Source organism: Ambystoma mexicanum, chromosome 9 (genome assembly GCF_040938575.1).
Source record: "Ambystoma mexicanum isolate Mex_15411 chromosome 9, UKY_AmexF1_1, whole genome shotgun sequence".
NCBI classification, from domain to species: Eukaryota; Metazoa; Chordata; class Amphibia; order Caudata; family Ambystomatidae; genus Ambystoma; species Ambystoma mexicanum.
The window spans coordinates 107892980-107905051 of NC_090931.1; the positions used below are offsets into that span (position 1 = coordinate 107892980).

The 12072-nt window shown below is 43.6% G+C and overlaps 1 protein-coding gene across 8 annotated transcripts in view; it reads right to left on the reverse strand.

Annotated features, from left to right (window-relative positions):
- Positions 1 to 12072, reverse strand: part of LOC138487712 (adiponectin receptor protein 2-like) — a 1243553-nt gene that overhangs the window by 640713 nt on the left and 590768 nt on the right. Inside the window, exon 9 of one of the 8 annotated variants that reach the window (XM_069614255.1) lies at positions 5392 to 9270. The exons of 5 other annotated variants lie outside the window; for them this stretch is intronic. In XM_069614255.1, the coding sequence (XP_069470356.1) occupies positions 9142 to 9270 (129 nt within the window). In that variant the 3' untranslated portion in view covers positions 5392 to 9141. Of the gene's footprint in view, positions 1 to 5391; positions 9271 to 12072 lie in introns of those variants that run through there. 2 more of the 8 variants (XM_069614256.1, XM_069614257.1) reach the window with 2 other exon arrangements.

A 12072-nucleotide genomic window follows, 5' to 3' on the forward strand; every position in this document is an offset into this window, starting at 1 on the left:
AAGCAAAACTCATCCACTTCTTGTGCAAGAAACTCAGAGAACCTAGGTTTTCCCAATTTTGAATGTTAAACCCAATAGTACCATGGCTACATCATTTTGTTTCAACTGCAAGAATGCATATACATAGGATTTCTTTCCATTGAGTTCTCTCAGCTTTAGCATTTTTGACTAATACTGATGAAAAGGATGGCACTTGAAATCCAAAGCTGCCAACACCATTGAAGATTGTGCTGGTAGGTTTCCGATCAACACACATGGCTCTTTAGGGACTTTATGGCTAGGTTGTTTATTGTATGTGAATGTCTTATGTTGGATGCGGGTGTGTCAGTAGCCAATGTACTAAGCCAAGGAGCAGGGTGGTTAGTACATTGGGTTCTCTCCAAGTTTTTCTCCAAGTTTTTCTTGGTGGCTAATCTTCACGATTCTAAGTGCTTGCCAGGATTTCAGAAAATTGTAGAAAGTGGAACAGAAGGATGTTCACTTTCTGAAGCTGTAGCAATGTCTACAGACACCTTTTGATTCTTATTTGGAGGAACTGCTTCATCAGTATTTACTGAAGCTGGTTTAGATGGAGTCAGTGGGGTCTCTAAAGGTCCAGTCTTTGGTGCAGCTTCTGTAAAGCCAATTTTTTCTTTTATTTGCTGTGCCAAAACCTCTAAAAAGGGTTTGAATAACAGTCTCAAGTACCATTTCGGCAATGTTCTTTGCCATCCCAGGAGGTTCCCCTGGTTTCTCTTCCGCTCTCATAGGGGAGGTCGACTAATCTATCCTGACCAGGCATAAATTAGTTTTCAAAAATTGATTAGCAGTTTTGTACTAATGTTTTTAATGCCACCAGAAGATGCTTGTACCCAAGATATAAAATGGGCAACAATACGCAGTTTTGTATACCGTCTAAGACATTAGTGAGATAAGTCAGGCCTTGCAAATTCTTTCTGTAAAATGGTGCATGTCACCACAGACCCACTTTAGTTTGGCATTCTGCTGCCAGCCATGCACAGTGAAACTTTTATCTGACATTTACTGCAAACAAAGTCAAGTTTAAATAAAAGTTTCCAACATCCTCTGCAAATGGTAATGGCCCTTCTTAAAATCTACTCGACTATGCGAGTGGGCGAAAATACTTTGTGAGCCCTGGATGAGAGTCTGTAAAAAGGTTAGCTGCATGAATTCACACAAATAAATAGATAAGATAAAAAGGCTCTTAAAACAGTTTGGCCAGCTCCCTCTAGTGCAGGTGCAAATATATAATGCAATCATAATCATAGAGCAAAGTGAGCTCTCGAGGCCAACTACAGTGTACAGATTTGCAGTAGGTCTGTAGATTTACAGACTGGATGAAACTATGAATTGCTACTTTAAGTAAATATTCATTTAGCTTTGTGCATTAATTATGTAAAAGACTAATTAGAGTGGATGGCATAGCAGGCAGAGAACTGAGCAAACTAGGCAGAATATTGTAGTTTGCAGCCATCTCACTTTTGGGTAGCGGGTATAAACCAACATAAGGAGTATGTTATCAGCTCATGGGTTGAGCACCAGTTGCAAGCTGTATGTAACCAGCAGGCCACAGCACTAGGTTTGCTGTCAAAGCATTTGACGGTGTGGTCCTGAACATTAAAAGGGTCCACTTGTCAATATGATACATCTTCCCCAACAAAATGAAATCTAGTTGGCACTGAGATTTAGATACACTTCACTGTAAAGCATGGAGACAATGCAGTGTTTTACCATAGCAATACTGTAATTATGCATTATGTAACCTATTACATTTTTAGAAAAGGAATTGAAAGCATTAAAAAAATAACTAACATACTAGTCTTTGGCAGACAGGATACAGTTAGCTTAATAACAGTATTATCCCGATTTCCGGTTTGCAATTATTTGAAAAATAAAATCTGCGTAGCACTCCCACACTTGCCTTTTGGCACATGAGTGAAGGGGATGATTACTGCTGCACTCTCTATCCAACAGCCCCTTTGAACTTGCAGTGAATAGAGAAAAGAGGGTGGAGAGAGCTCTCAATGCAAGAGAGGAATGCAGGGTGAGCTGTGCTTTCATTGAACAGGGTAATTTAAATAGCTAACTTTGCTACACAAGTGCCAATTTAATTCGCAAACCTACAGAATTGCATAGCGAATTGCTCCGCGACACTGCTTATTTCATGCCTTGCCTGATATTAGAAAGGAGTCTGAATTGCTATCATGACTGTAAATATTAAACAGGTCAAGGAACTTGTATATTTGTCAACACCCTTGAGGTGTCTGACATGTTCCGATGCCATTTCCTGAGTCTCAGGAGAAAACTGCAGCAACATCTACCGGGTTTTACACCTCACTGGGAACTTGTATATTTGTCAACACGCCTGAGGTGTCTGAACATGTTCAGATGCTATTTCTTGAGTTTTAGGAGAAAACGGAGGCTAGATCTCCAGGGTTTTACTCCTCAACAGAGTTACAAATAATTCCTCTGGAGTTATTGCAAACTATCTTGTTGGGTCAAATTCCAGAAAGACCAGATTTAGTGGTTCAGTGGCACTTTTGTACTGATGCAGCTTCCTTATTTCTCTCCTTACAGAATTTCTTTGTCTTTTATAAGTATGTACCGAGCTCTGAACCGACAAAGGAGTTGCCTTTTCACTTCTATGATGGTGAGAGACTGACAGTTTTCTTCGATACTGAAGAATTTTGATTGTTGCTTGCATTACCCAGAACAGGTACTGATGCGGTTACGGGATTCGGTCCGTACTAATCAACTCTGGGAGGGTCTCATCTTCTTTGATCTAGACTTGCATGTTTGGTTTTCATCTGGGGAAGAAAAGCTCTTCCTCTGTACCATAACAATCTTGTCAAACGTAACCAGATCCTCCAGTACTGAGTGAACCTCTTTTGTTCGCGTCCCACCCAGAGGTGCTCACGTTTTTTAACCAAGAGGTACTAACTGTTTCCCACCCACGGGTACTCACAGATGTAGTTGCCCGGGGTCTTCCCCCTAAACAGTTCAGTGCAGACCCCCAAACTGCAGATGCAGTCTTCACCTTGGTACCAAAACACATACCCCACACCTGCAGGTGTGGTCTCCATCTAACAAATGTCGGCCTTCTTCCTGATCCTAATGAAGCCCTCCGTTACCAGTCCCAGTTTTGACATGGACAGAAAACTGCTTCGCAGAGACCTCAGGTGAATTCCGTGACTGATGGATACCCTGGTACTGGCGACAGGCAAGGTCGGCCACGCCGAGAACAGCGTCCTACATCGAATGCATTGCTTGAAACCCGTAGTATATGGCAAACATCAGAGGGAGGTACCACGCTGAAAAGGAAGAAAAAAAATGATGCAACAATCAAATCCAAACATGGGAGTGAACAGCCAAGGTAACACCCCAAGACTACAACAAAAGAAATATTGAAATGTTACAGAGCACAGCAATTGCGACCCGCCCTGTAGGTGGAAAAAAACAGGAACTGGGTTTGGTGACATAGGTGTGGGCCTGAATATCAGACCTGATGAGGAAGAAAATAAATGAAAGGCCAGGGAGAAAGGCTGTGACTGCTTGATCCCATCAGGTTGTTGTTCCATTAACAATATCTTGCCTTTACAACAGCAATAGTTTTACTACAATGGGCCAGATAATTTGTCACTTTCAGGACAAAACTTGGTGATCGAGAACACATAAAAACTGACCCTCTTGGCTAGGGGATCCAACCAAGGGAGAGAAGAGCCAGCCTCTCTGTAGCACATTTCCTAAGATTTGAGAACATTTTGGGGTGCATAGGGGCCATATAAGAACAACCATCACAGGAAGCTGTTTTGTCCTCCCTTGTCTTGTCGCGCCTAGAAACACTTGTGTACAGGTGCGTTATAAATTTCATATCATTCATTTCGAACGGCATAGTAACATCACAATTGGCAGTAGGTAATGCGTAGAACATTTGCTAGAAACTGCTGATAAAGGCATCATGAAGAAGGTTGTCAGTTGGCTTCTAAAGAGGAGCACATATCACATATTAATCTCCATCAAAGTAAAGTGTTAGATTAGGGGTGACCTCATCCAAAATGTTTAGTCCTGTGGGGCATAGACCTACCTGCTGAACTTTGGTATTTTGAACTGCTGGTCGACTTATTTCTGAGATAAACGTGCATCAATTCCACCCTCAAACACTCCATCCATATAGCCAGTCTGCACAGAGTTGGAGAATGCGTCCCTACTTATTCAGATAAAACTTGGCCATGAAGCTCATGCTATTGGTGACCTCCAAAGAATATCTGTCTAACCCAGTGGGAGGTGGTAGATCCGTTGCGAAATTATTTCTTTGGATGCAAGTTCTGTGACAGATGGTATTGAATTTATTGCCAATAACACCCTTGCCAATGACCCTTAGACTTCAGAACCCCAGTCCATGACAGAAGAATGCTCTACCTGCACCTATCCCATTCCCCCTCCCTTCTGCACTTGAACGTTCTGAACACTAATAAGGCATAGTAGGTTCGTCCCCACTGTATTTAATATTTGTATGCATTTTAAATGGTTTCTCATCCCGTTTCCCCCCCCTGTTGGCACTTTGAAGCAGTATTTACTTCCTGTATCAGCACCTAACAAGCAAACAATAAATAAAGCAATTTCCTTTGAAGGAAGCAGAAATCTATGAAAGAAATGCCCTCAAAAGAAGGCTTCATAAAAAAACGAAAATGAATACTAGGAGTGGGTAGCGAGGAAAACTGCAACTGCTTGGCCCACAGGTCCACTTTGAATAAATCAGATACCACAAATTGAGGATTTCATAGTCACAGGTGGCCAACTGGGGGAGTGGTGAATTTAGCCAGTTATCTTGGAGGAAAGAGAAGCTCCTTGTGGTAATTCAGCTTTTTGTGTTAGGCTGGGGCATTCTGGGACTAATCCAAGTAGGACACCTTCACTTCATTCCCATTACAACATGGAGATAACTCCAGGCAGCAACCGGTAACGAGGCCACAGGAGCACTCTGACCATTCATATGGATAAGGTTCTAAAGGAATGTAAAAGAAAGATTATGACACAGGAGGGCCAGAACCAAACATGTACCGCAAATGGATGAAGACAAGACATAAGAGCAGCTCTGGAGAGGAAGCAGACATGTGCAAAGTACCCCATTTGGAGATGAAAGCAACATTCTGGTTGTTTAAAGAAATTGCCGCCCTACATGTTGGAGTCTTGGCATGGAGTAGGAATGTGCGTGATATCAGTCGTCGTTATCACAATACGCCATTGAGGGTAGGTATTCTCAAACGTGTGGGGGGAGAGGACATTGTACAAGTTAATTGCCAACTTCACTGTACTATTGATGTTGTACTAGCCTAAAGATAAAGCAGCACCCAAGTCGAGTGAGGAAACCCCCCAATAACTAGCCATTACGCCATTTGATTGTTTTATTAGCAGAAATTACGAATAACACAGCAAGTAAAGAGATCCACCTCAGAATCCACTGCCCACTGCCACCCAATCACCCACTCTTCCATTCACAATCTCAGAATGTGCTTTGCTGATTTTGACAGTAAGCAACTGAAAAAAGAAAATAGATACTTAACAAGGCCACTATTAACCAGGGAAATAAGCAACAGCGCCTAAGTTACTACACGGCAACATGAACACAGAGCGAGCAAGCCGCCAACTGCTGAGAGTAAGGCATTCTGGCAACAGCCAGGGAAGAGTTCTCAGCAAAGCTATGGAACAAAGTGCACAGCTAGGCTGCTTTATTATAATACACACAAACACACTCTAAATATATATCTCTTTGCAACTGGATTAAAAAATCTCTGAGTTGAACCCTTTTTAATTTTTTTTTGAGTTCTGTGCTGTGTTGGATCAGGTAATTTCTCTTCACAGAAGCCAGAGCATCGCATAACACAGACTCCCCTTCTTATAAATACATAGTTTTCCAGATACTTTCCCCCAAAAGTGCTCTTACAGAAAGTACAAGTCACATTACGAAATGTACCTTTGCTTCCTTATCAAATGCAGATTACACCCCATTGACCTACTTTACCAGCTTTCACAAGTGGGCGTTCACCGAGTTGGAAGGGAAATTAGTCTTATTGTAGCATACTATTGCACTGGTTAATACTGGGCTCGGTGTACACTCTTAGGTGTGCTCGCTAAGTGGTGCAAAGCCTCCTACACCTCCATCGACAGGAAATCAGACTATTCACCACTGTTATGACTCACAGTGGCATAGAAACAAAAAACTTGTTCAGAGTAATTTGCTGCAAGCCAGTGTTTGGATCAATATGTGTCATTTCAGAAACCTTTCACTTATTCTGTTAGTAAAAGAATTAGGATTGACCATATGCTGCCAGAGAAGGGAAGTGCTGGATAAACACAAAGAAGTGTTTGCATCACATCAGCATACAGAAAGTGTGTAGTCGAGACAAAGAAATTGAGTACTCACAAATACCCCTCTTTCCTCTTCATCTTTTTAGTAAGAGTTTTCCATGGATGCTTGGTGCCACCAATCAAGCATTTCCACATTCATTATAGAAACACCGTATAAAGCCTTTCAATTGTAGAGCTACCAACCCAGCTACAAAAGCAGCCCCCAACTGTCCTCAGTGCGCCAAAAAATGAAAGAAAAACAAATGATCTACCGCCCATAAATTCTGGCTTCCTTCACATTGTATGCCAGACAAGTGAGCAGGTTGGCAGTGCACTAGGAGAACCTGAAATCAGCACTGTCAGCAGTCATACAAATGGGTGCTTGAGAAGTATCTCGGTCAATAGGATGTTTTTATAGAGATGCAGCACGAGGTGGGCAGAAGGCAGCTGTACTGGTCTGTCAACAGTACAACCTTTGATGCCGTTCATCATCCAGATGCTTTCTATGGCATACGCTGCAAACCAAGGCAGATTTAGGGAGCCATCATCACTTTATTCCTTTCAACTGTTCAAGGAAAGCTCAATCATTCTTCAAATGATTGGGAAGAAACATTTGCACAGGTGGGTGCTAAGACTTTTACTTTAAAAATAAATAAAATCCTTGCCACTCTTCACAAATGCTGGTTTCAAACAGGACAGGGTGCCTGGCCTATAGGGGCAAAGCACATGCAAGTCAAGCAGGAGCATAGCCCTCATATATCCTCTTAATGATATATGTCCAGACCAAAGACAATTCACCTATTTTACCACCAGCATGCAAGCATATGGCTTGTGTGCCCCATCATGACAGATTAGAGTAATGAGCATGGCATGAGTTACTCTACAAGTACATCCTTGGCTGAGGAACATTAAAATAAGCTTAAATGTACTGATGGTATATTTTCTTAATTGTAATCTCCTTTAGATTGTTTCATTCGCTTGTTGAGGCCAGTACAAAAGTCTATTATGTTCTACAATAGATCGGACTAACATTTGCCCTACACACTTGCAACAAACAAGTGGCGAGGCATGAACAAAATTCCACCAATTTACTTGGAATAAGCTGGCATTGCCTACTTAAATTAAAGCCGGGACATTAGTGAGCCCAAGTGCTAAACTGTACTAAAACAGTGTGTATAAAAAGGGCAGAATACATTTGCATTAACCTTTTGACAGAGGTAACTGTTTGGTGCTGGACAAAGATTGACTTTGTTTGCTGCTATGAAAGGATTTTGCAGTGGAGTATATGAGTACTGCTGCATTTGGATTATTTGCCGACTAGCTGGTTAACCCAAGAACACAATTAACAGTAAAAGAGTTTACAGAGTCTTCTGTAATGAGTTACTCATCGTGCTAAACTGGGTCTTGCCTTCCTGTGCTTCCAACTGAGTTACAAAATAGTATTTGCTCTTTGTAACCAGATGGCAACTGCAAAGCAACATATCGAACCATTTGAAATGGTAAAGACCAATCTAGCTGAATCTGGCTAGGTCACATGGTGGCAACACAAAGTGTTGACCATATTGCCTTGTTTGTGTCCAGAACTGTCCGGTGCATCATTGCCAAACACTATGTTTAGCATCCACTGCATTGGACAAAGTGGAACACATCAGGCTACATAGTACAGGTTGTTGGATAAAGTCTGCAAGAAGGTTTGAACAAAACAAAATCCTCAATTGTCAGCTTTCTTTGGTCAGGAGTGCCTGATCTGTCATTTGTCGTACCTGGTGATTTCATAAAATCTACCCCTCTAGCCATTGCTCACAGTTCATATCCTCCATTTCATTTCTTGCATGTTCTGGCTAAAACAATCTCTGCCTGCTTGAAAATTACCAATTTCCTTGCATCTGCTAAAAGAAATGTGTCACTCCAACAAACAATACCACTGCTGTTGCAAATTTACAGGTTGGCTGTTCAGAGACCAAATTGCTCTTTCAGATCATCTTTTGATGTTAGAGAAGCAAGTCCTATCTAGCATCCACGGTTTGCAAGCGGAAATCTTCAACAATGGTGCCAGGAAATTTATGAGCACATTTACTATTATAAAGCACACAAAGTAGCTCTTTCAAGAATAGTGTGCCCAGGGCATGCTTCGGTCCTGTTCCCTCCTGAAGCTGAACCCAAAATCCACAGGCCAGACAGCGGCAGGTCTGAGACGAGCACTTACACAAGTGCTCTGATATCTCTGCACTCCAAAGATCATGGCGTTTGTGCAAATTGAAAAACAGTGTGTGGTACTTTTATGTATGCAGTTCTATACAAAATTACGCCCCTAACCTCCGTTACACTTATTTTTTACATTTATATAAATTATTGGTTAACAGAAAGTTAGACATTTTTATTTACATTAAACTGTTCTTTTGCCCTTCCCAAATCAGCATGTTAATCAAACCATTGTACATGATATACAATTCAACCTTAACACACAAATCAGCCTAACTTAGAGCCCCCACATAGTCTTATAAATAAATATGGCATTTAACAGAAATCCAATCTTGCATTTTTCTAAGAATCATATAGGTCTTCCCTCTGTCGTTTCCAGGCATAAATTAATGTTACACGTTCTTATTTCGATCATTTGAGGTAAGATATTTGTTGCCCGAGGTTTAAGTCCACCCAAGGGGGCTCCAGGTTCCAGTTGAACACTTTTTCACTGCTCAAACTTCATATAGTTCATGGAAAATTCCAAAGCTAGTTCCACCACATGTAGTGGTTTTCCTACTCACTCCCCCAACTCAGTGGGGGAAGCAGTCGTTACAGCACTTCCTGCGCACTACAGCCTCCTCCCACGGTGAAGCGGAATTCTTGGAGGTTCGACACACCATGGAAATGGACAAAGGCTCCAGCAACAACAAAGATGTGGAACAGCTGATGAGAGTGAAACTGTAAATAAATTAAAAAGTAACAATATAATTGCTCTTCAGGCAAACAGATGTATGTGTTTTGTGCACATTATATTGCATTTAAAAAAATAAAGCAAACATTCAATCTACCACTACACGATTTAGCAGATCATATTCAGTTACACTTTCAAAAATTAAAAAGTAGTAGAAATTAGTCTGAATTTTAAAAATTAAAGTATGACCCCTCTAGTTCATAAGAGAAACTAAGGAACACACTTTCAAAATTGATGCCAGTTTTCCTTGGGCAAGGCTACGAACAGTCACTTCGATGAACCCCTAATACAATTAATCATACAAATAGGTTATGAACCAGTGACTTCAGAAGGATCGCTATTCTGTAGAACTGTTCGATAACTAACCTTGGCAGAATGGGCCCCTCCTCTGTTTCATATGCTGTAAGAACCAACTACCAAGCAGCAATAAGTCGTGTGGAGAGGCAAAGTGAAACCACTTAACCGAACAGTTTGACCTAAGAACGCATCTGCTCTACCATTAACCTCAAGTCTAACATCTGCAACATTTCAATAAGTTTAAAATCTAAAAGGCACTTTAGTAGCCACAAGTTAAAGAGCAATATACCAAGTAATAATCTCAAATTTAAACATTAAACCAGTTTTAAAATGTAGTGCAGTGGTTAAAAATTAATTTAGTATGTAGAATTCAGATAAAAGAAAACAATCAGCCAAAGGAGAACAGATGGGTTTTAAACACTTATTGAAAGAACAAAGCGCATAAGGAAGCCAAATAACTAGCAGGGATTTCCAAACTTGAAGAGCCTCTGGGCAGAGTATAGAAGGTCAAAACATTGGATAACCAGTCAAAAGATGCCTGTACTCCTAGAGAATCTCTCCTCCAGCCACATAGACAGTTATACATTTCCTGCCACGCTTTCCACCTCCCCCAGGACGTGTGCTATTTAGCAATACAGCAAACCTTGAAAAAAGTGGGAAAGGGAAGTCTGTGCAGCAAGCAAAGAAGAGGAGCTGTGAGATCAAACTTATGGTTGACTTGGATGACCCTGAGAAATACAAAATAGTGCTTATAATACAGCCCCATAAGGAAGAAGTTACCTGTAACTGTTGTTCTCCACCATGGGTCTGGCATGGATTCCAGGACCTTGAGGTGTAGTGATCTCTCCTCCGAGAGCCAAAGGCCTCTTGTGTGGAGCTCTCTGGTGTGTGCTCCCCATCCCTCCAGGGATGCGTCCGTCGTCACCATTGCCTGATGAGCCGGGGTCTAGAAGTCCATGCCCGCCGCCAGATGCGGCCGGGTGCCCCACCACCGGATCGCTTGGCAGAAGGTCTCGTTGAGCGAGATCCTGTCTACGAAGCTGCCTGCTGATTGCATCCAACGGGCGTCGAGGAACTCCTGTAGTGGTCGCATCCGCAGTCTGCATAGGCGCATGAGGTAGATGCACAAGGACATCATGCCGAGTAGGGACTTGATGGACCTCACGCTGGCCGCGTCTATGGTCGACAGCCATTGCACCTTGCCCAGGATGGCCTTCGTCCTTTCCTCCGACAGAGAAGCCAATCGTGCCACTGTGTCGATCCTGGCCCCCAGGAACAGGGCGACTTGCGACGGTACCGAATGGGATTTCGCGAAGTTGATCGAAAATCCCAGATCCGTGAGCAGTTGAACCGTCTTTGCTGTGTTTTCGACGGCGAGTTCTCTTGACCTTGCTCGGATGAGCCAATTGTCCAGGTAGGGATAGACGTGGATCACCTGCAGGCGCAGCCGTGCCGCCACTGGTGTTAGGCACTTGGTGAACACCCTGGGCGCCGACTTCAACCCGGAGGGAAGGGCCTTGAACTGATAGTGTCACCCTTGGACCACGAATCGCAGGAATTTGATGTCCTTTTAGAATGGGGATGCGAAAGTAGGCATCCTCCAAGTCCAGCGAAGATAGGAAGTCGCCATCCTCCTGCTGTCCCAGCACGTGCTGGAGGGTGACCATCCAGAACTTCTGGGACTTGATGTACCTGTTTAGACGGTGAAGATCCAGGATGGGTCGCCAACCGCCGGTCTTTTTCCTTACGAGGAAGTATCGCGAGTACACTCCAGAGCCCCGGAGCCTCTTTGGGACAAGCTCGATGGCTCCCTTTTTTTTTTTTTAGCATCGCCCGTACCACCAGCAGCAGTTGAGGGACGTGGTTTTCCTTCCTGGCCACGTGTGGAATACGGGGACACTTCCTTAGAAATTCTAGAGTGTGCCAGTGGGCCAGGGCATCCAGCACCCAACGGTCGGGGGAGATGGACTCCCACACGCTGACGAAATTTGCCTTCCGGCCTCCCACCGGGGTGCTCAGGTGGGGGCCCGACGCTACAGCCGGTTCAGTCCTGCTTGGCTGCGGCCTTGCCGCCAACAAGATCCTCCTGTCTTGCCATGTCCTCTGTGAGCTTCCTGCGACAAGGAGCGGGCCGCCTGGCGGTACGACGAGGCGCCGCCGCCAAATCCTTTGGAGGAACCTTGCTTGCCTCTGGAGTTTCGAAAGGACGGCTGTCGTTGAACACCCAAGGCCCGAGCCGTCTCCGTGTCTGCCTTGATGGCCTGCAGTGACTCGTCCACTGTCTTGCCGAACAGGTTGTTCCCGTCGAAGGGCATGTCCAGAACCCTGGTCTGCACGTCTTGGCGGAAATTGGTTGCCTTGAGCCAGCCGCGCCAACGAAGGCAAACGCTGTTGCCCATCTGGCGAAAACCGGTGTCAGCAATGTCCGTGGCCACCGTAATGTCGAGGTCCGAAGCCACCTAGCCCTCCTGTAGGATTTCCAGGGCCTCAGC